This window comes from Lineus longissimus, chromosome 9 (assembly GCF_910592395.1).
Source record: "Lineus longissimus chromosome 9, tnLinLong1.2, whole genome shotgun sequence".
NCBI lineage: Eukaryota > Metazoa > Nemertea > Pilidiophora > Heteronemertea > Lineidae > Lineus > Lineus longissimus.
Window position 1 is genome coordinate 11,093,940 of NC_088316.1, and position 27,978 is coordinate 11,121,917.

At 40.4% G+C, this 27,978-nt stretch overlaps 2 protein-coding genes across 3 annotated transcripts; both read left to right on the forward strand.

The window, feature by feature from the left end:
* The first annotated feature begins 740 nt into the window (after window positions 1-740).
* On the forward strand, window positions 741-12,216 carry LOC135493393 (ethanolamine kinase 1-like). 2 transcript variants are annotated; one of them, XM_064780718.1, is made up of 8 exons: window positions 741-898; window positions 1,684-1,961; window positions 2,797-2,961; window positions 3,535-3,677; window positions 4,249-4,335; window positions 6,777-6,940; window positions 10,252-10,337; window positions 10,942-12,216. In XM_064780718.1, exons 1-8 carry the CDS (start codon window positions 764-766, stop codon window positions 11,012-11,014), a joined length of 1,131 nt encoding a protein of 376 aa, XP_064636788.1. In that variant the 5' UTR covers window positions 741-763; the 3' UTR covers window positions 11,015-12,216. The 2 variants fall into 2 exon arrangements, with proteins under 2 accessions (XP_064636788.1, XP_064636789.1); XM_064780719.1 differs by lacking the exon at window positions 4,249-4,335.
* An 8,731-nt stretch (window positions 12,217-20,947) lies between these two features.
* On the forward strand, window positions 20,948-24,373 carry LOC135493557 (uncharacterized). Its single transcript, XM_064780962.1, has 2 exons — window positions 20,948-21,080; window positions 21,287-24,373. Exons 1-2 carry the CDS (start codon window positions 21,065-21,067, stop codon window positions 22,336-22,338), a joined length of 1,068 nt encoding a protein of 355 aa, XP_064637032.1. The 5' UTR covers window positions 20,948-21,064; the 3' UTR covers window positions 22,339-24,373.
* The last annotated feature ends 3,605 nt before the right edge of the window (window positions 24,374-27,978 follow it).

Genomic DNA, 27,978 nt, shown 5'->3' on the forward strand with positions numbered 1-27,978 from the left:
CATGGCATCTTCTGGCTTCGAACATCAGCCGCAATACCAAGAATTATATCGTTAACAGCAGCCATTTTGGTTAATGGAACAACCTCTAAAATACAAGACCTATTGCGATTTGGTGAGCGGTATGATTGTCACCGAATCAGAGACAAGGAGTTATAGAAGATATGTATACGTTATACGTATACGTTCGGTTTTCTCAAGGTGATTTGAGATAAGTAAGAACGTATACGTATCTCGATAAGTGATAAGTTTAAGTATCGGTATAAGTTGTGCATCTCAACCTCTCTACTATCATTGACACGATTCGGAACCTGATTGTCCTATATATATAGACGAACCTGGGCCATGTCCTCATGAATTGGGCCATAAATCGATGGCGTGTAATCAATCGATTTGATAATGAACAATTGACCCGGCGATTGACCAGGCATTCGATGATTGCTTGAGGCACTCTCTGACAACATGTACTTTTAAAGTGAACTTATCCTCCATTCTGGTCGTGACCAATTTTGATGATGGACGCAGCTCATCATGTTAATGTTACGAATATTTGCTACGTCTGTCCATTACAACATTATGCATATCTAGGCCTATATTCTTGAATCAAAAGGAAGGAGTAATGTTTGGAACATTTCAAAGACACAAAGATACTTTTGATGAACATTTAAATTGAGTGATAAGTTCCTTTTAATATCATTTCGACGCTTACAACAATATAGCCCCACACAATATAAATTGAAGTGCTCAGTCTGTTAGATTAGAAGCGATGGCTACTGACGTAGGATCACAACCACTCATCTTAGACGAATTTGTCAATGGAGAAGATCCTGAACCTGATCTGAGGAACATATTTTTGAAGATAAGACCACAATGGACCAAAGAAAACAAAATAGAGCTAAATGTAAGTATGGCATGCCACTGGGGTGCGTACTTCACCGAGGCAGACGATGAGCTCACATTTACCTGTACGTCATGTAGGGTCGAAAAATGCCTGGAATTCCAGCCCTAACTCTTACGCAATTAAGCTTCTGCACATGGGCCCCGGCTCTGCGATGCAATGTCCGTGCGTGGAGCTGTTCTTCAGGATAGCGGTTTTTAGGATAGCCGGACTATCCCACCTTGTCTAGGTTTTTGACCGCACTTTTGCTCTTTGTTTTAACCCGTGTCGGTTCTAAAAGTAGGTTTGCGCACATCTGCACATGTCTTTCTTCATTTCAACGATGATATCCCAATTTTCTCTGTCAATTGGTGTAACATCATTTGCCAATCAGTAAGATCAAGTGAGACATCGCATAATTGTTATACATTTGACTGTCGTACATTCAGCCATGTGTCGACACCGTTAGATCTAGCTATTTCTGTTAAAATATTCCCCGATCTAGCTTTGCCGTGGTCGTGGTGGGTGGTGTCTTCATGACATGGTAGAATCGGGGAGTTTCAAGGCGGTTATCGCTCGGAACTGGTTCCAACACACTGTCCGGGCCATCCTTGCTTGACAGGTAGTATCTAGGGTCTGACGCCAACCCGCCTGGTATAAAGTTGGAGCTGATGACCTTGTCTTCTGTTAAAAACTGTCCAAATTTTGAGTCCATTGCTTGCACCATTCTGGAAAACTTCCATGCAACCGCGCCCCGTTAGGAGCGTGCAACGTTGTCAGAACTGTCGCATTAATGTTTCTTTTCCCAGCCCTGTCCTGGATCCGGCTTCATCAACATCACCCTTCTGGCAACCTACGATGGCAAAACGGCAGATGCTGTGGTGGTCCGGATCTTTCTTCAGGTCTACGAGTTCATAATGAACAGGGAACGCGAGTTAGCAGCCACGTTGCTGTTTAATGAAAGAGGGTTAACACCAAATATTTACTGCATCTTCAAAAATGGAGTCTGTATGGAGTATATTATTGGAGAGCGCTTTGATTGGAGTATGTTGGCAGAGAAACCACTAAATGATGAAAAAATTCTCAGGTAGGCTTTTATTTGCTCCCAATACTCGACTTCATAAGTACATGTTACTTGGCTGAATTCTTCAGAGGTTGTTTTTTCCAAATTCTAATTTTGAGACACAAGAAGATATTCACATTTTAATAACCATGGTTACCATTTTGTTGGTATATATTCGTTTACATCGACGTGGTGCAATGCGTTTGACATTTTCTTCTCTACCTAAAAGGACAGTGACATTTTCTTATGAAAAAGGCTATAGCTGACTGATTGTTCGACCTTTTATTAAGTTACTGCAAATCTATGCCCGAAATTGCAGACGGAAATTGTGATCAAAAGTTTTTCAATGTGCTTCCGAAAGGCAAAAATAGACAGAAGAACGAAGGTGATACCGGTACGTTATTTACAATAGTTGCAATCTATTTGCATTTGAATACGAACATATGTTGATGGACGGACACGCGTCAACATCAGCTGCTGCGCATGTGATCAGGCCTATTATGGCCGTAAAAGGTGGCAGCCAGGCCAACTGAGATTTCAGTAGCCCATGGTACGCAAATGCACGAGGAACAAAAAGGTCATTCAATCTAGGGGTAGCCACCTGCATGTACATTCTGGTCGTAATCCATCGACCAAGCTGTAGGTGGGTGGTTGTCTCCAGAATGGTCAGTCTCCTAGCTTGCCATTGGTAACGGTTGCTTAGTGATACTAGCACCGTTTACTTGGAAGCGTACATTTGATCTGTTTTTGGTTGATCCGAGGCAAAGGAAGCGGAGTCTTCTCTTTGGGAGATCGCAGAGTGGTACTACATATTTTTCGAAGCATTCAATCACTCAGTCTTTTCACCTCACATTTGTAGATCAGTGGCGAGGGAACTGGCAAAATACCACAGTAAAAAAACAAGTGACATTGCTAAAGAGAAATATGGCCACCTCTTTCCAATGGTTCCAGAGCTAAAGAAAAAAGCGGAGGAGTTGTTGAGTAATTGGCCGGAAACGCTAGGCGAAGAGGAGGCTGATGAATTGTAAGTAGGTCGTTGAGACGACGCTCCAAATGTACATGAAATCTTTTTCCATCAAGAAAGGCAGGTTTCGCAACACTTAATGTCTTGTGTACTCACACAACTGTTACCATGGGGAAGACGCCCTTTTTCCTTGACACGTTTTACTCAGAAATTATCGTCGTTTGTCTTCGGGTGCAGCCAAAGCCGATAGAGAGAAGAGTTGAACGTGAGATCAATGTGGCACTAAGCTTAGTTTAGCAGTGCATGAAATGACAGAACATAGAATTAGTATGGGGGTCCCATTTTATTTCAGGTTCAAGGATTAAAAACTCGTTTAGCAGTATGCGAATGACCGGATTTTGGGCTTTTGAACTTGCCCAATTTCCGTTTTTTTGGCCCTATTTGTTCCCTTTTATTGCAACTATCCTAGGTTCCCATGCACCAATATCCTAAAATCGGCCCTTACTATTTATAATTACTGAGATAACTTACATTTTTGAGACCTAAAACACCCCCTTCAAAACCTGCCCGCTTGACACTTATCTTTACAATGATTTACAAATGTTGTTGTAACTCACTTCTTCATCTTATTAGATTTAAGACGAAATACCCAAGCAAAGCATGGATAGAATCTGAGTGGAAAGAGATGTTAGCTATGATGGAAGGGACTGGTGTGTCACTTACTTTATGTCATCATGATGCCCATCCGTCCAATATGCTTTACGTGCCCGAAGACGGTGAGTACGCAATTTCTAAGTTATCAAGGGCATTATACCAAGCTGTCGGCTGCCAAATCACGAACACCTTCCACTCAACAAATCGAATCGCACATAAAATGGAAAAATGCAATATCTGACGTTACCTATTTTGATCCCGAATGTGACCCAAGTTAGCCCTTCTTGCAGCGACCATCTTTGTGCAGATCAACGCGTTGGCAACGCTCTGCGCGGAGGCGAGGAACGGAATCATGACGTCATTGAGTTTTTTTCGATTACCCCGATACTGGTTCTATGACACTTCCAATGAGAGGTGTGAAAAGGTTCCGGCCTTGGTAAGATATGCCAGGAGTTGTGCAAGCTATAACAAATAACGTGTTTTTCTACTTATTTTAAAAGTCGAAACACATCAAACACTTTCAGAAAAATAGTCTACAAACTTAATGAAATAAGCCAATGTGTATAACTTCATTTCTATTTCCTGATAAACCAGTAATTTCGAACGGCTTACCCCTTTAAATGTAAAACATTAAATGTAACCGCATACATATAAGTTTTTAAACTTTTAATTCCTTTGCCATCCTTCTTCCAGATAGGATCATTTTTGTCGACTACGAGATATCAGCATTTTCTTGGCCGACTCATGATTTGGCTAGTTTCCTGCAATTTTCTGCGATAGGCAAGTTTTTTTTCGAAAAAGGAGGCTATCGGTTTTTGAGCTTCTGAAAAACCACCATTAAAGGTTTTGATCGACACTAATATGCGTCCCGAAGAGGTTTTCTGGTAAAATGAAAAACCCCACTTGTTTTTTTGTGATTTTGAAAAACCTAGTTTTTCACTGCACTGAAAAACCTCCACGGCTGCATATTTGTGTAGGCCGAAAAACCATTCAAGGTTTTTCAAAAGCTGAAAAATCTTTATTTCTAAGAGGGAAGCATGACATGTGTGAATGGACTGATTGGTCCAAAGCCGAGAAGGGCTGAGTTGTTCAAAACAACGTTCGCCTCAACGGAAGCGTTAAGTCTTAACGTGTAAATTTTAATGGGTTTCACTGAAAGACGTATAACGTTCTTCAGGATACTTAACGTAACCGTTAAAGATAACGTGACTGTTGTGCTTTTGAACAACCCGGCCCAGTATGTGCAGCAGGGAAAATTGATCTCCAACTGCGTTAAAAATGGTAATTATAAGTGAGGGAATCATCCATATTTAAAGCTGGCGGGTCAAAAAATATGGTCGTCCATCCCGAGTTACATGTAGACTTAAGCCAAGCACCCAGAAATGTAGACCAGCGCTGGCCCGCCCCACTATACGTGGGCCGGGAATCGGCCTCGAATAGTGGCGTTTCATTCGCCACACCGAAAATAAACAACTTCATTGCATTAACTATTGCCATTCGACGCATGGCGTCTCAAGCACAGTGATTGGCCAATTCGAAAATAATAAAGGGCATGCACCTTGTTAACGTCTGATCATCCCTAAAAAGAGTGCTGGAGATAGTCTGGCAATCCTCCAAACAGCTATCCTGAAAAGAAGCTCCGCGCACGGGCGTTACATACAATGTATTAATACATTAAAGAGCTGTGGCCTCCGTCTGCGAAGGAGCTGCGCAGTAGGCTTAATCATGTTAATTGCGTATGGCTGATATGGCATGTTTTTTGTAGCAAAATTCGATTTGAGCAACATTGCAATTAAAATTCGATTTTTGTGCCTATCTATTCGATTTTAATCAACTTTGTTCGATTCTTCCCTCAATCATTTGATTTTTTTGCATATTCATTCGATTTTTTTCAAACATTTATCAACAAAAAATACTGTTCTTGTTGTATATCAAATCAAACACTATAAATTCATAATCGAATATAACTTAGAAAAAATCAAAAGGTGAAAGAAATAGATCAAAATCAGATTCAAATATATCGCATTAACTGGTCAAAAAACGAAGCATTTTCGATTTTAATTACACCAAATCTTTCAATTTAATCAAAGTATATTTAATTTCAGAAAAGAAGTATATACGATTAATCAAATAAGAAGTATATACGATTTTGAAATCGAATACTCATTCGATTTAAATCGAATAGGTCATTCGATTTAAAATCGAATAGACCATTCGATTTAAAATTGAATATGTCATTCGATTTTTGTAGATTTCTATTCGATTTTGATTGGTCAATCGTAGTCACGTGACAAACTAGCAACCAATTAGAATCGAATGGAATAGGAGCAGAATCGAATAGACCATTCGATTTAAAACCGAATAGGTCATTCGATTTTGTGTAGATTTCTATTAGATTTTGATTGGTCAATCATAGTCACGTGACAAACTAGCAACCAATTAGAATCGAATGGAATAGGAGCAGAATCGAATAGACCATTCGATTTAAAACCGAATAGGTCATTCGATTTTGTGTAGATTTCTATTCGATTTTGATTGGTCAATCATAGTCACGTGACAAACTAGCAACCAATTAGAATCGAATGGAATAGGAGCAGAATCGAATGAGACCATTTGATTTAGAAATCGAATACTCATTCGATTTAAATCGATTAGGTCATTCGATTTAAATCAAATAGACCATTTGATTTTTAAATCTAATATTGCTTTTCATTTGATATGGAATCGAATGAACATTCATTCTTAAAATCAAATTATCATTCAATTTTTTGTAAGAACTATTTGATTATATCGAAATGTACTTTAATCTATATGACGAATTATGCGATTAATATTGAATAGGTGATTTGTAAGAATCGAATGAGATTGTTTGATCTCGGTCTTGATATTTTAAACTTTTTCCAATACATTTTTGATAAAACAACCTATCATTCGATTCGATTGACAATTTATTTGATTTATTTTTCACTAAAGAAACTATTCATTCGATTTCTGACTGAAATATTGAATGAATCAGTGAATCGCATAGTGCTACACATAACAGGCCATAGGCTGATAGTCCTGGCCTTGTTTGAGGCCGCACATGGGCACGATGTTTAACGTCGCGGATCGAAGGCTATTTTAATGGTCTACCAGAAATGCTCGTAACCTACCTTTTCATTTGGATACCCGTTACAGCAGAAGCGAGACCACTTTTCTCATCTGCTGCTCTTTCCTTAAAGGATTGGTCTTCGACGGTAACTTCCCAGAGCGGCATCCCCCAACACTGAGAAAGATGTTTCTGAGGGAGTACCTAGAAACGCAGAGGATTCTGGGAGATCTAGATAATGACGTCACGGACCACGATGTGGAGAGACTCTTCGTCCTAGTCGAAAAAGCAGTATTAGTGAGTTTTCAAAACTGCTTCTTTCACGACGCTGTTACTAGTACTAGTTAACTGCATTGACCGCATTGTATTTGAGATGATCATTCTAAAACAACTGGGCTTAGAATGAACCGCACATTACAGTGTAAATGCACTATGTGCCAATTAAGCCTCGTTTTGAATTCAGCCGTTCCGCTTCGGTTGGTGCAAAATGTTGGATTGCATTTTAAAAGCATTTTAAACCACTCTATTCGTTATTAAATTTGCGGTGTTTTAGAATAGAAATTAATACTTCACTCTCGACATTTATTGTGTCTAACCAAAACCTCGAGGGTGGAGCTAAAGTATTGGCCAAAACCACGGCTACGCCTCGGGTTTGGTCTACATCTTAGCTCCACCCTGGCGGTTTTGGTGAGACAACCAATACCTCCAGTTCGGTATCAATTTCTTAAAACTAAATCATGACGATCAACAGACAGTGAGAGAGTTATCACGTTTGGTTATTTATACCTACATGTACAGTGTAGCTGATATTGATATCAACACTTACTTCATAAGATATCTCGCCAACTAACGGACCAAATTCAATCTTATTGTCAGAAATTTTGTTTTCTAATCATACATTATAGCAGGAATGTGATCGCATACGTTTTTCATTATGTAATCGGCCATTTAAAAAAAACCCTTACAGAAAACGTCTTTTTCTTTTGAATGATAAAAAAAAAGTTCTAAGAATCTTGGTTTTTTGTTCCTTAAAATCGACCAATCAGAACTCTAGATATGGCAATTTTAAGAGAGCGCACTTAGATCAAAACAGCAGGCGTGAATAGTTGTGTTGGCATGGCAAACCATTGTGTTGTCTACACAGCGCGTACCAGAAAATTGCATTTATTTTGTTTTATCTCCACCATCGCTTGTTCGATTTTGATGAAATAATGAAATGGTCCAGGGACCATGTACTCACCTCGGGTAATGTAATGCATGTAATTTGCAGTGGGTGTGGGAGAACAGTTTCTTGCTAGTTTCACCAGTTTTGATTCCATTGAATGATATTATTCTTCTCGGCTCAATGGCACAAAATAAAGTTACCGGTACCGTCTAAGTATAGCATTTTGGTTATAAAGTTGACTGAATTTCAGGGTTATTGAAAAGTGTACATGTCACATGGAAATTGGTTGATATCTGTTCAACAGTTTTGGAGTAATAGGACTTCGGTGGGTTTTCAAGATGGCGGCTTGGCGGCCATATTTGTCATGGGATTAGACTGAAAATTAGGGATATTGATAAGAGTACATATATACATAATCACATGAAGTTTGGTTGCAATCCGATCATTAGTTTCGGAATGATAGGACTTTGTTTAATTTTCAAGATGGCCGCCTTGCGTCCATATTAGTGTATGGATTTGACTGAAAATCAGGGATGTTGTAAAGAGTACATTGATATACAATTACAATAAATTTGGTTGCAATCCGACTCTGTTTAATTTTCAAGATGGCCGCCTGGCGGCCATATTTGAAGTCCGAGCGGGACAATTTTTTTGGGTAGATAAGAGGGTCCCTAGATACATGTCCTTGCGAGATTAGAACCTTCTAACTTATATAGAAACAAAACGTGCCACACTACGTACAACCATTAGCTTCAAAACGGCAAACAAACAATTTTCCAAGATCGCCGCCTGGAGGCCAGAAAGTAGGTCATATCGCGAAAAAGAAAAATAAGTATGGGCATATTGCCCAAAGCTACCGTCACACCAAGTTTTATCCATCTAGCCCTAGCGGTGACGAAACGTTCTCCGCTAATGGACAACGACGGACGACGGACGCCACGGTATTGTATAAGCTCCCCCAGAGGTGACCTAAAACCTAAAGATCTTAGAATTGTGTGCTCTGTCGTTTTGGGGAGATTTTTATTAAAAAACAGTTAGAAATGAAAAATATATTTGTAAGGGTTTTTTAAATGACCGATTACATAATGAAAACCTGTATCATTACATTTCTGTCATAATGGATTATTAAAAAACAAAACTTCGAACAATATGCTAAAAACTGCTTTGCATTTCGTGCATTAGTGTGGGAGATATCATTTGAAGTAGGTGTTGATATCATTGTGTGCTTGACTGTACATGTACATGTATACTATTAGTCCATTTCACAGAAAAATGGCACTGCAGGCAAAACGGCCTGATAGCCATGATAGCTAGGGAAGGTTGTCAGTATTTTGCTTCAAATGGCACGTTCTTGGTCATGCTTTTTCCGTATCAGGTAAAGTAATAAATCAATCAATCAATCAAAATGAGAGTAAGTGCCAGTATCCACTAAAGTGATCTGTGACCCTTTACATCGTACCGAGCAAAGAGATAGAGCCTTTTCTTTTCTTGCCAATCAGCTTGCGGACGGTCACCAACCTAACACTTGGCTGGTCAAAAAGCGAACCATCTGAGGATCTTAAAGGGCGGGTGGGTTGCTTAACCTGCAAAAGTTTCCGTACTGTTGCGCCGTCCCCATGATGCACTTGTGGCACAGCAAAAGAATTCTAAAGTTAGTGCCTTTAGATGCTTCGGACGATTTATATCATTTTGTTCAGCTGCTGCATTTTCTGTTTTAATCACCAAAAAATCTGAGTGCCGTCTTCATTCGAGATATTGACTTTGGTTTCGCTCAGCCATTAGGCTGCTCTTTCATCATGTTGATTGAAAACACATCTATCCCATTGGGCTAAGTTGCCTTTAAAGCTGATTCAGAACCATTTGAACAACGTTCCACACAAGCCAGAAGATCAATTCGAAAAAATTCGCTTATGCACATATAGAAACTCACACAAAACCACACAGGTGATGAGTCAAATTATAATACATGGTCACGAGCGACAACAGATTCAGCCCCCCCCCCCCCCCCGCAACGTACCATTTGTACTCTTTTGTGATAACGTTGAAAATCTTTAACTGATCGACTCACGAACTCTCTTGTCGTCATGTCCGACAGTCATCTGGCTATGGTGTGTGCGTTGTAGCGCGAAGATGGTGAGAGCATTGAGGCAACTTCCTTCATGTGCGATGGTGAACATTAGGCTACTCATAAAATATAGATCGTTCCCTTGCGGATCCAGTTAGCCAAACGAAGGTTTATTCTTATTCGCCACAAGGTCACCAGAGAACACGGAAAAAGGAAAACCACCTCAAGCGAATAGTATATGGCTACACAGCCATTGCGATCATTCCCGGAGTGATTTTTGGGTGGGTAGCAGCTGGTTCAATTCCCTTTAGACGCTCTGTAATGGCGTACTTTATTTACCACCCAACCTATCATACCGCACCCTTGTTCTTTTTTCAGCCAGCCTTCTTGTTTTATATTGGATGTGGCCTTGCGTGTGCCGGCGGCCCTGAGAGAAACGGTGTCCCTAAAAAGGACTTGGTGCGGTAAGTTTAGAGTTCTGGACAGCAACGATGGATGAAAGAGGCTTTCAGCCAGTGCGTCGGACGAGATGGACTGCTTTAAGTCTCTTTTTGGCAATCAAATATTCGTTATGACAGCTGTAAAGTATAAACAATATCTTACTAATCGGTCTTAACACTACACTAACCACTGGAATGGGCAATACTGAACTAGTTCTGAAAAAATCATTATCACAACATATTTAAATCCCTGTATACCCCATGATGAATTCCATGTTATTCTAGCAGTTTCCAGGTTGATATTTCTAGTAATTACGGATAGGCGGAATATGAAAAACCATTCATAAATAACTTTGAAATATTCAATTTAACGCTATACTACACTGTAGTATATTGTACTGATGGTGACGAAATTGAGACAAGTGCTGTATTTGAACGGATCAATTTTCCCCCTTTTTGGATAGACAAATCAATCATATTTTGTTGAGGCAACCTACATACTAATCAGCATGTTTCTTGTTCGTGGTTGGACAGGTACTGTATATATTCGACCAATCAGCCCTCTTGTTAAAATCGTTGTTGGACGGCTACTCTAAACGGATCAATCAGCTGTCTTGTTTTGTTTCAGGCTAGTTTGCAATGAATTCGGATGGTACTTGAGGAACAAGGATAGAATCCTGGCCTTAGAAGTCCCAAAATAAATTTGGTGAAACATCGTGTAGACATTTGAATAAGTGGCCGCCGCGGTAAATCAGAAAAGGCGTAGATTTTTATTCATAAATGGTAAAGCAGAATAGCATTTTATTGGCCCAACTTAGCTTCGACATGATATTTATGTATAAGATGAAAATCAAAGCCTTTTCTAATTTCCCGCGACGGCCACTCATGACAATGTATACAGTATCACCACAATACTGACACACGCCGATGGATGGTAGACCCGGCCAGTTTTATGTAGTATTTTCCCTTTTTACACTTTACCACAACACTGCATGACACACGTTGTTGGATAGTGGGCCAGCTTCCTTTAGTATCTTCCATTTTAACATTACCACAACACTGCATGACACACGTTGGTGGATAGTGGGGCGGCTTCCTTTATTATCTTCAATTTTAACATTACCACAGTACTGCATGACACACGTTGATGGATAGTGGGCCAGCTTCCTTTATTATCTTCAATTTTAACATTACCACAGTACTGCATGACACACGTTGGTGGATAGTGGGCCAGCTTCCTTTATTATCTTCAATTTTAACATTACCACAGTACTGCATGACACACGTTGGTGGATAGTGGGCCAGCTTCCTTTATTATCTTCAATTTTAACATTACCACAACACTGCATGATACACGTTGGTGGATAGTGGGCCAGCTTCCTTTATTATCTTCAATTTTAACATTACCACAACACTGCATGCCACACGTTGTTGGATAGTGGGCCAGATTCCTTTAGTATCTTCCATGTTAACATTACCACAACACTGCATGCCACACGTTGTTGGATAGTGGGCCAGATTCCTTTAGTATCTTCCAGTTTAACATTACCACAACACTGCATGACACTCGTTGATCGATAGTGGGCCAGCTTCCTTTTATGTTCCCTTTTATCATAACCACAACCACAAAGACACTACATGACATACGCAGATGCATAGTGGGCCTGCATTCCTTTAGTGCCTTCCATTTCGCCACACAGACGAGTCATAGTCATGGTCAAGTGATAGTCATTTTGCACAAAGTTTAAGTATCTTAAACATGTTAAAGATGAAAAGCTGCCGAGTCGACCTGCTGAAATGAAACGGCTCTGTGGCATGGTGAAATCCTATTTCATGCTAACACTTGGTATCCTCATAATTCGTTGTATTTCTTCGGAGGATTTAATATATACCGTTTAAAACAGCTCCGTCTTTTTACTCACTCAATTTTTGTGTTAGACCATCGCGCGCACTTGCACTTTGCTAGGAAGGGTCGATGTCCAAGCACGATTTAAAAGTCCGATTCTGCAAAGGCGCTTTTAACCCGAGTCACGACGGTTAAACTGCGTTCAGCCCCATAGGGTATTTCCCAGAGCAAATTTTATGTATGCTCGATTAGTTGGAAGTGCATCTTTATTCAAAAGCGCGGATGATTATTAATTACCAAATAACCGCGTCGGTGACTGGGGCCGAGCGATCGAGGTACACTCTCTTAAAATTATTAAGTAAAAATTACATTTTTTGATCTATTTCGTTTTTACTACTCTGGTAGATCCTACTACACCAACTGTAAAATTAGTTGTTTTAACTATCAAAAGAGTAATTCTTAATCATTCTGATGGTTATTTTTAGTACTTGTTTAATTACAGTAACTAATCCATGGTTATCGGTAGTTTCACTACTATTTTTACTAATTTCACAGTTGGTGTGATAGCAACTACTAGACTATAGTTGTTTTACTAACAAATTTTAAAAGTGAATGACCCTTAAGCATCTCATTTCTCATCACGTCTACATAATGTCTGTCGCCTAATCGTCACAGTGAGTTTCCGCACCGCTGCGATTACGATCACAAATTTTGTTTCGGCACTGGCGCCATCGAACACCGCCACCACAGGCGCAATGCAATGCATTTCGGAACCCTTTTCTCGGCGCTAAAACTCAATCAAAATGAAAGTTGATCACATTATATTATGCAGTTCCCAGGTATGACTGACATAATTATTCAAATATACGTTCAATGAAATATTTCTCAAAAGAGTGAGGTCTTAAATTGGTGCTGCAAATTCGTTGAAAATATATTATATCTACATATTGCTGCTCAAAGATACTTCAAAGTAGCGAGATGATGACAGTAACACTGGATTAACAACAACAACTTAAATAACGCAAAAACAGTCAAGATTACAATACCACTTGGGTACAATTTCAGCCGCAACAATTACAGAGTCTTTCCAAGTCTATTGTGACGTCTTCTTCCTGCTCTGGTCTTCGGTTGAAGATTTGTCCAAACTAAGTCTAGGATGTTACCAATGCCACCATTCTACTAAATTGCGTGACTAGTCTCTAAACAGCAACAGAATCCTGGAAAAACACAACATAAACGATTTTGAGTCCAAACTAACCGAATTAATGCTCTGGAACCATTATAACGTTCTGCACTAATCATCATTGTCACATCTTAAACAATGTCACATCCTAAACTAGTGGCGCCTCCTGGCATAACGAATATCAATTAAAAGACCGCATCCTAAAACTGGTGGCGCTTACTGGCGTACTGAGTACCAACTAAAATATTGCAAAAGTCATCAAGTCATTAAAACGTGCCAAACACAGGCCTAATTAATAGCCCAACTATTAATCAACGCATTTCAATTATCTGTATGCTTTATACTGCATAATTCCCTCTCTCCTCATTACAATAAGCCACATTTGGCTAAGAATTTCCAGTTTGAAACGAGGATTAATTTGCAAATCGATTAAAGAAGAAATATCTCATGTTGGCGTGTGCGACCGATTCCGCCTATGACGGGTGAGGTGCCGAAGACAAACTAGCCGCAGTATATGGCGGCAACACTACAAATTAACTAATTGTCTACTGATCCAGGCACTGGTACAGCTGCTGAATGCTGAATATCAACTAGTGCAATTAGAACATCTAGGCTAATATGACCATTACAGATGTCCATAATATTAAAGATGGCTTGACAAAATATTTAATGCTATGCAGTAAACGTTATGTTTTAATTGATAGTCCATGATGAAGTCCGTGTAAAAAGGTTAAAATGTTCAATGTTGATGGTGAAATGTTCTAGAAGATTCTCCCATGGACGACAGGCGTCGTAACCGCGACGGAGGGAGGCGTCCCTTCACTATACTTGGCCTAATAGTATAGGATAGCGGACAATAGCTGAGTGTTTATTGATCTGATACGTATAACCCGAGAATTTTATCCCTGGCGTGGACTGCTATAGATCATTAAAGCTGAACTGCATGCACAAAACCAGAGCACCCCATGCGGCAATAGTAAGAAATTCAAACGACCGAAAGACCCTTCTGAATACGGCCTGAAACATGATAGTTCTCCAATGCTTCGATTCGCTTGATTTCACAAACCAACAAGTCGTGGGACGATACGGACCTTCGCAGAGAATTCTGGAAGGAAAAAAATAGAAAGGATCTCTCATCGGGACTCGAACTCGAGACCTCTGGTATTATTTGCCAACACTCTTATCCTGAAGGCCACTGGACTGCTTGAAATGCCTGTCGTTTTATACGCCTTTATAGAATGTGCAAACATTTGTGTGTAATCTTTGTTCAACATCTTTGAGCGGCTTCAAGTGGGCAACTGCAGGAGGAAAGTCATTTTTCCTTTGCTGTGCGTGCGCGTATGTATTTGGTTAGAAGCGGGGACAATCATTTATTTCCTCACCTTCCAAATGGTGACCTCCCGTCAAACGGGGACGTCCCCAATTAGAAATATCATTTTTTTCCTGTAACTGGGGACAAAATATGATCACTGAATTTGTTCCTGGGCAATTCTGGCGCTGTCCCCAGTGCTGTCTTGAACGGGATCAATAGTTCATCACTACGACACCACGTGGTGTATCAAAATCTTGCGCCACACACTCGCCTCATCGGGATGTCCACGTTTGCTTGAAATTCTAAATGTGGCGTCAATGACGTCATGTATCGAGGTTTGAGTTAAAATGGCGCTTAGCGGGAGACTTTGTCAGCATCATGACAACCCGGACTTCGGGTTATACATCGATGATATTCCACCTAATAAGGAAGGATGATTTTTTTGTAACCTAATCGTCGTCATTTGTATGTAGGCCTATGAGTATGACCAGTTCAGTGCTTCTATCGTACGGTAGCACAGGCGCTCGTCATTCGAGATGTGAATACTAGATATGTATCAATATAGGCATAGGCCCCTACATGCTTTATGTGAATTATCATGCATGACTGTACATTTAGTAAACCCGCCGGAAAATACGATGTCTCTGATTGGTTAAAGAAGTGCGCCGCGAAGGTCTTCCGCGAAATTTGCATAAGTCCCCCGCAAATCGTGCAGAAGACTCCCGCGAAAATACCTCTGCCGCAAAATTCAAACCGTCCTTGGCTCCTGATTGGTTTAAATTGGGTCACGCGGCGAGATTTTTACGGCGCATTCTTTTACGGCGTGTTTAGCGGGGCATTGTTGCGGCGCATCATTCGCGGGAGGCCTTTGCGGCGCAAGTAATTAATCGGCCCATATATTCTGATTTATGTCCCCTCCCGCCAGCGAAATTTTTTTCTGCAGGATACTTCTGCCACAGTGTACATCTGACAGCCAATCACAATTGGCGCGATCTTTGACGTCACACTGTTTATTTATGCATGATAATGCAAATACAATAGACGATACCGAGTCGCATGCCGAGTGCCACTTCAACTGTGAATGTGACAATAGTTCATTGTCTGACCCCAATTATGCACAACTCAAGGTTTGTGTCGTCGTGTTTAGGAATGAATTGCACAGATTCATTGTAAAATTGATGATATTATGCGTACAAAAGAGGCATCAGCTGATCTGATCGCTACATTGCAGTGCATGCATTGATTTGTGAAATTTTAAGGGGCAGTGACACTGACAGTGTTGCCAATGTTGATAATTATTAAAGGAACAGTGTATCCGATGTCTCGCGATTTGTGAAATTTTAAGGGGCAGTGACACTGACAGTGTTGCCAATGTTGATAATTATTAAAGGGACAGTGTATCCGATGTCTGCTGTTGATTTTGGTAGTTTGAACATTGTTGAAGGGCCATTGTATAAAACACATTTTGACAAGCAAACAAAATAAATTGAATGGTGGCGTCACCTATGCATATACATGCAGCAGAACTAGTTACACGGTTGACAGATAAACATTCAACCTCGGCTATTTTGCCGAGCACAGTGCGCCTTTAACAGACAAGTCCAATAAATACAGTCCACTCGACAATGAAAATACATGTTAAGATACTGCAAATAAATATATTTTAGCTAATATACTCCTCTAACCATTTGCTAACTTGTTCTTTCCAAGATTATCAGAACACGTGGCATTGTTGACATTATTGCGCCATGTGGAAAGATGATGTCAACAAAGACACGTGCTTGCCTTGAATTCTGATTGGCTGTCAGATGTACACTATGCCAGAAGTATCCTGCAGAAAAAAATTTCGCCTCCCGCCAACCATATTCGTTGCGTTCGACTTGGTGCCATTTTAGATCTTGCATCATCTTTCGGAAACTTCCGATTGTCCCCGAATATTTCAGAAGAGGCAAGGCGCGCAACCGTGTGCAAAATGATGCGCCGTGTGCAAACCTGATCCAGTCAAATGCAGCACAGACATTTGTCAAGCGGACAGTGCATTGAACAGACTATTTAGTATTTGGAAGTGCGTGAGAATATGTTTGTATTTTGTTTAATTTTGTTTACAATTGTTAGTAATTGTGGGTGAAAATCTGGTACACGATTGATACCGGTCTTTACTTTGGTTGAAGGACGTATTGTAGAAATGTCTTAGCCTTAGAAATGATTGTGCAGCTTCTTCTTCTGTATTCTTGCTCATCTTCAATGCTGAAGGCTTTGGCAAGCTGCCATTTCTAACGCTAAGAAGTATTAACTCAAAGTCGAGAGGGTACGATAAGGGGTCAAAACCTTACCCTGTCCCACAGTGGTATGGCATGTATGGTACTTCCCCACTGTGGTAGCTACCAATCCATACCCAGGGAAATTAGAAGAACAATGAAATTATAAGAACAAGAAGCGTGACGCGAGCGCCAAAGCGGGGGGGGGGGGGCTCCCCCAGAAAGATTTTATGATAAAACATGATTTCCTGGCATCTGACAGCAGATTGTTACATTTACAAAATCATATATTTTGGACGATTTTTATGTGACCAATTACAATTCGTACACAATTTCAGTCTCCCCGCAATAGGCTACGGTTAAGATGAGTTCTCATAGTGCTACACTATACCTGGTATCTCAGTGTTACCAAAACTCAAATCTGAATGTTAAAAAACACATTTTCAGCAAAAACGTTGGTGGGCTTTGTCCCATTCTGTAATGCTAAAGATTTTAGAGATGACGTTAAAGTTGACAGCGATATTTTTGGTTGCATTTCTTGCAACCGCTTGGCTCATGGACCCAGATAACGGGGATGATGCTCCAAGAGGCCTACCAAGGAGGCACCATAGTTATACGGTGGAGGCCAAGGTCCGACATGTCTTGGAGTGCCAGGGTTTAATTCTACAAGGCCGACTCCTTAACCCTGCAGAATACGCGAGACGGTACCACATACCTGTCACAACCCTCAGACGATGGATAAACGATATCGACAATTTAATGGAACAGATGGAAAGAAATTCCCATTCTCGACGAGTCAGAGAAGATCACAACGGGTGTTGGCCGGAATTGGAAGAAAGTGTCCATCAGTCATTTATTGATCAGAGGAGAATTGCACTGCCGGTCTCAAGGAGTGACTTGCGCAATGCGGCCCTTCGAATCTTTCAAGACTGGGTGGACGACTTGCTGCTACAGCAGAGACAAGAACTATACCAAAATCGACCTCAGCGTTCGTTGTTTCGGGCCAGCGATGGATGGACCACCAGGTTTATGCAGAGGAAACGCATTGTTTTCCGTCGCCGGACGACAAATTCTACGGTACTTCCCGCTGACGCCAATGAACGGGTACAGAACTTCCGTGACGGAGTGAGAGACACTGTTCACGCTTTAGAAATTCAAACAATTTGGGATATGAATGAAACATTAATGCAGTTGGACTTTCGCCCGCTCTATACAGCCGAAACTAAAGGAACCCCAAATGTGGATATCAAAACCAGTCGTGGTAATCATAAGCTGGGTTGTACCGTCACTCTTGCGATCGGGACGAATGGGCGTAAAGCTCCTGTGCAGATCATATTTAGACAGCCTGGTTTCATCAGAGAAATAAGAGCATTGGACAACATCCCCGACAACGTAAGGGTAACGTCATCTCGTAGTGGATGGCAAAATGCGGAAACAATGCAACATTGGCTTCACGAGATTTTCTTCCCACAACTTGAGGATGCTGAGCCCGGAAGAACTTTGCTGCTTCTGGACCAGTTTCGTCCACATCAGGCGGAGGACTTTAACCTTCCATTAGTTGAGTCAGGTCTCAAGGAGTGTTGTTGTCGACTTCATACCGGCCCGATGTACATCCTTGGTACAACCTTTGGATTTAACGGTTATCCATGGATTTAAATGCACCGTAAGGAGCGAAGGAAGCTATGGAAACGGCAGCACACAGCGGCTGATGGTCAGTGCCCACAGATTACATTAACAGACGTGATTAACATTGTGAGTGAAGCTTGGGCTGACGTATCACCTGAAGCGCCAGATCGTGCCTTTCAGGCAGCCCAGTTGTTAGGGGATGCTCAGCCTGCTGAAGATCTGTTGCTCGCGGAGGAAGAATTGTCAGATGATGATGAGGACATACGGTTTGATGTTGAACCTGATATGAGACAGTGAAAATGAGGACTTGAGAGAGTGCGCTTTGATATTGATATCAACTAGAACTGAGATTTCACAGGCAGCACCTGTGAATTCATGAATCCAGGGTTGTTTTGAGGGCGATATCGTAAGAGTTGGTCTTGAGTATGGGAACCTGAAGGTCCGCGAGGCACCTGGGGAGAGAAGACTAGTTGAACGAATAAGATTCCATTTCTCGACAAATAATAACACGAACACTACTATTGATCTCATTATATGAATACCATTTAATTACAAACAAGTGAAAACAGATCATATCATATTCCTGGGCATAAATTAAAATAGGAGTGCGAGAACAAGGTTTTTTTAGCAGGAGGAAAGCGAGAACATTTTGCGCCGTCGTATTCCGATTTGACTGGTTAGTGGTGAAATCTGCTTTTACTTTTGCAAATTAACATATTCGTTTTTCTCGTTCTAACGTTGTCTGAATTAAAGATGCTTTCCAAATGCTTGACTGGTCTGGCAAGAGGCATTGCCAGGAAAACGTGACGTCATTTTGGCCATTCTTCTTACCGCACGCCCTCCCTCTCCGTAAAACTTCCTGAGATGGTGTGAAGTGGGAGGGCGCACAATGGGAACCACACTGCCGCGATGTTAATCGTTTTTAGCTCAGCTGACATAAGTCAGCTAAGCTTTACACATAACTAAGAAATGTCTGTCCGTCTGTCTGTCTGTCTGTCTGTCACACTATTGTTTTGGTGGCACGTTTTTTTATTTTGAGAGGCAGCACTTTTTTAACGAGCTATGCTGAAAGGCCTATTGGTGTACTACAAAAAACACCGAAAGTTTTCGCCATTTGACCTATATTCAAATTGCGAGATCCTTTTTTTAAAAATGGCTATTTCTTTTTACAGCAAAGTTATTGCATTACACCTTGGCTAAATTTAATGAGTAAATTTTTCTTATTGAAATTTTGTGAAAAATAGTTCTAAAATCTGTCACTAGAGGGAGCTCTTGGCCAAAAATGGTTTTAAATTATTTGAATTTCCCGCTGTATGACGTCATCATTAACTCTGTTGGTTCTTCAAGTGGCTTCAGATTTCATCCTCCAAAAACCACATTCTGCAGCTTATTTTTCAAATGTAGCAATGTGATTCAATAGAAACGCAATGAAAACCTGTAAATATCAGGTTGTGGTGATTACGGTTATAAAATAATCGTTTGGTAGGCTCTCAAAGTTCCGAAGTGGACCAAAATTCTTTGCGTCATGACATTAAATCAATATGTGCAAGTGGGGTCATGCAATTGCAATTCGCGGAATTAACTGGTTTCAAGCTCCCCACTCGCGTGGTTGTAGTGGTGCCCGTAAAACTCGATTGTATATCAAAAATTTAAGTGTTGAAGATCATTAATTTTCGTGGTTTAATCGATGATGTATGGAAAAACCAAGAAGACCCAAGGTAAGTAGTAACCTCATCTGTCATTCTCGGAAATTTGAAATAAATCCATCGAGTATTTGACGAGAAATTAGAAATTACGCACACTTTTGACGCGGTTACGTTGATCGCGTCGGTGCCATTATAAACATAGAGGGCGATATCGTAGGGACGAATAGTATGCAAATGAGGTTGCCAGAAAAGCCTCTGCGCATGACTGATTGCTGTAATATTATGGGATGGACTAATCGAAATGTAATGTAATGATTTCAGTTACGGCGAGTGCTTACATGTAGATCGTCAATATTTGCAAAAAATACTGTGGCTTTTTCACAGAGAATCGGTCTATTAAAACCAGTAGTGTCTGGTGCTTGGCACTGGTAGGCCTAGATAAGTTTTGAGTGGTGTGTTAGCCAATATTAGTTGGGCCTTGGCTAGGCCTATCCCTCTGTCATGTCGATGATAGATTGCTTCCACTTCCCGATGATCTGATCGTCCGACCTGCCGAATATTTATGTTTGCAAACAACTACATAACTTTCATTTCTACTAGTAAAAAAAGATTCAGCTAAATAGAATATTTCCATTCAAAACTTTCATGTGTCTCTTCTGTATATAAATTTCATAAATTTAAAATTTGCTTTCTACTAATTGTCATTTTCAAATTAGTACTTCTATATTCTCAAACACCATTTAACAATTCTGTTTTAGGGGCAGGCACAGAAACATCCATTCCATCCACCTCCATTCCATGCATTCCATCCAAACCCACCATTCTATCTGAACCAACTGTCTCTGATGCAAAGAGGAAAATTGTCTTCACTCCAGAAAAAATGAAGAAAAGATTAGGTAATTTATATACAGTACATTCTATCAGTTGTTTTCTACAACCTAGTGTTTCAGCCAAAATGTAAATCCTTCAAAAACGACTGAGGGAGGGCTCAAACAGTGTGCACTGTGCACTGCTAAATAAAACAGGGTCATATTTCCTGTATGCCATATGACATGAATTGCACAAAGATTCATATTTTTACAAAACTTCTTTTTCATTTCAGCTACGCCAACGAAGACATGTTCAACATTGGATGCTACCACAGCATCACCTTCAACATCAACCATCACACTAACTGGTTATGTGCATGATGTAGTGACCCAGTCCAAACACCTCACATTCAAATTACAAACTGCTGAAAATACATACCAGCATGTCATCACATTCGTACCTGAACAATTCAAAGCCACATTGATCAATAACATGGAAAACACATTTCCTATTGAAATCCAAAACCATGGATTCATTCAGTCCAAAAACTCAAAACAAATGGATGTGAAACTAACATCTAAAACAAAAATCACTTCACTTCCTAAGCAACTCACATTCTGCCACAAACCTCCATCAACTGTAATTACTGCAGTCAACAGCATTCACCACTTGCCAGCGTTTCAAAAGATAAACATAGAGGTCATTGTTCTTGCCCAAGAGGATAATACTGAAACAAAGAACACAACATCAGGGCCCATGACACTAATGAACAAGTATGTTTCTGATGCTAGCGGACTGATCAAATTGACATCATGGGGTGACCACATTCATTCTCTTGAGGTTGGAAACAGCTTCAAACTCACCAATGTTTCTGTCAAAGAATTCAATGAGGAAAAAAGTTTGTCAACAGCTGCACAAACAATCATCACTCCAATTACACAATTAACCAAGTACATACAAATGGAGACTGCCACTATCAATGCAGAACTTGTGGGAGTTGACATTTCAAAGCATTACAGATGCAACATGTGCTCCACCCTCAACAATCATGTCGATTCATCATATGACCGTTGTCAAAACTGTAACTGCCAACAAAAACTGACCAAAGTCGAAAACCTTTACAAAGGTAAAGGTACATTCCTACAAGGAAAACAATGCTTCAAATTGAACTTCAGTGAGAATTGTGTCTCGGAGATAGTAGATGCTATCAAAGCAGCTCAACAGGCAAATAACCAACTATCAGCACAGGACGTTGAATCCTTCTTACTGGATTACAACAGCAATTTTGAGGTTGTTTTCTACAAAACCACTGCAACGATTATCTCTTGTACTCCCTGTGAGTAAGCCCTATCCTCACAGAAATGTTCAAAGTGTCATATCCACAATATTTGAGATTTGGTATTTGCTTAATGCCCAACATGTATTCAACTTACTGGAGAGTAAGATTCCTCTTTCTGTAATTATGTTATGCTGTTAAGTTTAGGTTTCTCTGATTTTAGATATGAATCAAACAAATTATTGTGTTCTCTGTATTTTGATTTACCAATCATGTTATTATTTTGTAGTCATTCTTTGTTATTGACATGTAAACCTCATGTATCTATGCAGAACTATCAATGCAAAACTTATAGCAGTTGACATTTCAAAGCATTAGGCCGGGTTCGCATCAAGCTACACCGTATATAGACACGCCAAAAAACAATAGCTAAACAAAGTGACGTGTTCACCACCATCAAGCCATTGTTTGCCAGCTTGTCTATATACCATGTAGCTTGATATGAACCCAGCCTTACAAATGCAACACCTGCTCCACTCGCAACAATCATGTTGATTCACTATATGACAGTTGTCAAAACTGTAACTGACAAAAGTCAAAAACCTTTACAAAGGTAAAGGTACATTCCTACAAGGAAAACAATGCTTCAAATTGAACTTCAGTGAGAATTGTGTCTCGGAAATAGTAGATGCTATCAAAGCAGCTCAACAGGCAAATAACCAACTATCAGCACAGGACATTGAATCCTTCTTACTGGATTACAACAGCAATTTTGAGGTTGTTTTCTACAAAACCACTGCAACGATTATCTCTTGTACTCCCTCTGAGTAAGCCCTATCCTCAAAGATATGTTCAAAGTGTCATATCCACAAGATTTGAGATTTGCTATTTGCTTAATGCCCAACATGTATTCAACTTACTGGAGAGTAAGATTCCTCTTTCTGTAATTATGTTATGCTGTTAAGTTAAGGTTTCTTCGATTTTAGATACGACTCAAACAAATTATTGTGTTCTGTATATTTTGATTTACCAATCATGTTATTATTTTGTAGTCATTCTTTGTTATTGTTGTTATACCTCCTGTATGTACAGCAGGGTGTTTCAGAAAACATCTCACCTACAAAATATTCCCCAACACTAAAACTAGGAAATATTTTGGTCTACAAATGTACACTGGCAGATGTGAAAGACTACTCTTCAAATGTTTACTCTAATGGCTTATTGCATGATTGCACAAAACGCCTTTACCTGAATAGATTCTAAACAATGCAACAACCAACCTCACACTGTGGACAAATGGTACAATGCCCAATACCTTGCCTATTACATAATACTAGTAGTTATTAAACTATCAATGCAGAACTTGTGGCAGTTGACATTTCAAACATTACAGATATGTATTGCTTTAACGTAATACATGTATATATCTTAACCATTATGAAATTGCTAAGACATTGTCCATTCTACCTTTTATTCCAGTGCTAAGTTAATATTCAAGCCATTTTCAACCCATTCACATAAAGGCCTCTTGTGCTTAATGCATTTTGCAATCAGAACAAACATTTCAAAAATAAGATCATTTATAACTCACTTTATTTCATGAAACATTTATACCCCAAAATCATTAGATTTAAGTAACATTTTTAGATGATACATTTTTTCTGAACCACCTTGTAGTCTAACGTGTGTTTCATTGCTTTGTAAACAAGTCAGCATTTTGAACTTAAGCGACGTTTTTTTTTATTTCTTGAATTACAATATCTCGTCACTGCAAAACATTCAAATTCTGCTAAATGTCACAATACCCCTTTCCTCCTTTTTTTCCTGTATATCACATGCATTCCAAGCTTTAAAAAAATCCATAATCCAATTATTAAAAAGAGCATTAATCACTAGCTGGATGACAATAATCATTGTAAACATTCCAGCATCTTCACTTCACTCAATATCTAGAATATAATTCATCTCTGTGATTTTCAATGATTCTATATGATTTTCAATTACTTGCTCGACAAGATAATAATTACAAACCTATTACATACATGTATATGTATAGCTTTGCTTACATACATATATATTTTTCCATTTCATTTTGTAATAAAATTCCATTCAGCATTATGTCTTCTTCAGTGTCTTTTCTTGCCATCTCTAGAGATTAATCCATCCCTCTTATATTTTTCAACATCCATCCACATATGTATTAAATATCTACATATGAAGATATACAACCCCATCCACAAACTCTTCAAATACAGTTACAATAATAACTGCCAAAATCATTGTTCCCACTTTTTCAATCATCCTATGATTATAAGTCAGCTGAGCGTCCAGGCCGATGGGCCTCTTGTTATTTATAGACTTCAGCGGCAGAGATTTTAAGCACGGAAAAAGTAGATTAACTCGGCTAATCTCTATAGATTTTACCCAGGAATGTTTTCAAGGCGAGAGAAACATCTGATTTAAGTACTGCGCTTATTAGATTTCATGTTCATGCCGAAGATTGGCCTAAACGTGGACGAAAAGAGTGCATTATCGAGTGTTGGAGAGGTCACGTGATTGTACGAGAAACCTGAGCGAAAACAATACTGACTCCAGCTCCCAGAGGGAGGAGCTGGATTTAACTTGAAATTATGTGGTTGTTCCTTCTGAAATGTCTTCATCCAAAGCTACAGAATCATGAAGCAATGCAGCGCTGCCACCTGGTGTTTATCAAACGAACTAAACCAGAAAACGTGGGACATGAGGGGTTTAAAACTTCACCCTCAAATAGGCCTACAAACGTCACATAAATGCCTGATCAAGAGATATGTTCCTCATAGAACCCTTAAGACATATTACATACAGTTTACAGCATCCAAAAGAACATGATAAAGCGTCAAAACCCTGCCGAAGTTGAGGGTGTCCGAAATGACATGGCATCACCCGGAAAACATACATGTACGAAGATGTGCTACTTCAAGGACCAATTTCATTCATAATGCTACAATCATGAAGAAAATTCCACTTACTCAACGCTGCGAGAATCATCCCTTCACACAAGATTGTGATTACAAGATGACAGTTTGATTAGATCATCGTACATTTGAATAAAATTGGCACCCGAAAATCCGCAAGAATCTTCTGGGCGGAAGTTGACAAAATGTGACACGAGGTAGCGAAAAACTGCAGAACATTCTGCGAACCAGTGTACAGCATGTCCCAAAAACCCTTTTAACGGAATTTACAGCGAATACGCGACATGCCCGCCCCCCTAACAGAGTTAAGTACCAGTACCCCAGCTGGGTACAAATAGAAAAGACATCAAAATTGTCACAACCTTAAATGTCCTAAGACAGAAAAGCGAAGACAATCCTTTGAACACACAGTAATGGTAGCACATCACCACCTTTGACTTAAAAAAGAAAGCACTTGTAAACACAAGGCACATACACAACATAACCTAATTTCAGCAGTAACATCACTGCAAACTGTCACAGTAAATGGTGTTCTATGATTGTCTCTACTCCTCATTATACAATTCCAAACACAACAGAGTGTACATCAAACTTACAGTCACCTGAGAAATCAAGAATAAAATGTGTATGATTACACAAACAAACCCCAGACAGTCTCAGCAACTTCTGTCTAATTAGTATAATTAACCTTAACTAGGCATAACTCAGTGCGATACTGTTCCATATAACTTGTCACAACCAGTAACAATCTCTTACCAAACTCAGAAATTTCAACTAGATTCAGAAATGCCTGATTTTAACTCTTTCAAATTATGGTGTCCCAAATCAAACCAATGACACATACAAGTGAAAAACATAGCAACATGAAAACCATACATGTAGGCTACAACGGTACAAGCATGAAAACTACTCAACCTGAATCAAATACAAATGGTCCCCTTTGAAACCAAGCCAGTCTAGACTGTACTGAATCCTGGACTGCTAATACTGATTTTCTCAAAATTACAAAGTTTAGTAGTTTGATTCGAACGAATTTAAGACCTATTCATCTGTAACATTTCTAGGCGTGCGCTTTGCGTCCTCCTCCAAGACACAAATTTTGGCTACTGGGCGACGACGTGTTGCGGATGCGGTTTTAACGTCAACGGCGCAAACTCGTCCATCTTCCCCAGGGTAGACAGTGATCACTATGCCCAACTCCCAGCGCCCTCTGGGTTGATTGTCCTCGACTATTGTAACCAAACTGCCTACAACCGTGTTTTCGTTCTCCATTGTCCATCGATCTCGGGCAGTGAGCGTAGGCAGATACTCTGTCTGCCATCGTCTGTAGACTTGATTGGCGATCGACTGGCATCGGCGCCACCTCCTATGGCTGTTGATTTCCTTATCGGCACAGTCCGCTGGTGGTACCTTGTTATCTGCACGTCCCAAGAGAAAATGGTTTGGTGTTAGCGGCTCCAAATCGTCCGGATCTGGGCTGTTGTGTGTAAGAGGCCTGCTGTTAAGAACAGCTTCCACTTCTATCAAGGCGATTCGCAACACCGTGTCGCTGACAAGCGTGTTATGAAGGGTGGCGTTCAGCGCACGTTTCACAGAAGCTACCAATCTCTCCCAGGCGCCCCCGAAATGTGGCGCAGCCGGAGGGTTGAAATGCCAGGTAATCTTATGCGGTGACAATAGCCCGTAGATTTTCGACTGGTCCAAGTCTTGTAGGCACCTAGCGAGTTCGGCTTCAGCTCCCTTGAAATTCGTTCCGTTGTCTGATGACAAATCCATTGGGTGTCCTCGCCTCCCTATAAAGGCTCGAAGACACATCAGAAAATCGTCTGTCTCTAGTGAATCTGCCAGTTCTAAGTGAACAGCGCGCGTGACCATGCATGTAAATAAGCAACCCCACCGTTTTACGGTGCTCCTGCGCTCTTTAACCAACATAGGCCCCCAGTAATCTACCCCAACATGTTGGAACACTCCCGAAGTTACATCCAATCGGCGTAATGGTAGATCTGCCATCCTTGGCAGTTTAGGCCTAACCTTTCTAAGAAAACAGAAGAAGCAACGACGGATTACTTGTTTCGCGACGAGCCTTGCTCTGACTGGCCAATACAATTTTTTCATTTCTGCGATCATATGCTCTTGCCCTCCGTGTCTCAAATTCCTATGAACTTGATCAGCCAGAAGCCTAGTAATGTGGTGGTCAAAGGGAAGTATTATCTGATGCTTAGAATCTCCGGGTACAGGCGCCCTATCCAGCCTACCCCCTTCCCTCATGCATTCTGACCGATTATCTAGAAAAGGGAACAGATTGAACAAATCGCTTTTCGAACTGAGTGATTTCCCTTCCTTTAGGATCTCCAGCTCCCTTCCATATCTCTCCTGTTGCGCTACGCGAACCCACATCATAGTCGCCTGATCCAATTCCTGAGCAGTGATCTCCAGTTCTCGGCATGGGGTCCTTTTCAGCCTGGGAATAGCTGACGCGAAGTTATTGACTGCCCGCTGTATCCAAGCAGTCCTACGTGCGAGTCCCTGCATCTTAGAGAAATGATACGCCTGTACGAATTGAGAGACGTCATATGGGTCCGGCTGGGCGATTTCATCATCATCTCCTGGACTGTCCTCCATTCCTATGTTAAACACAGATTTCTTGACTTCCACATCGTCGTCCTCCAATCTGTGGTTGCTGTCTGACTTCTTTGTGGGCCATTCTTCCTGCGACTTCTGCAGATATTCTGGGCCATTAACCCAGAGACGGTT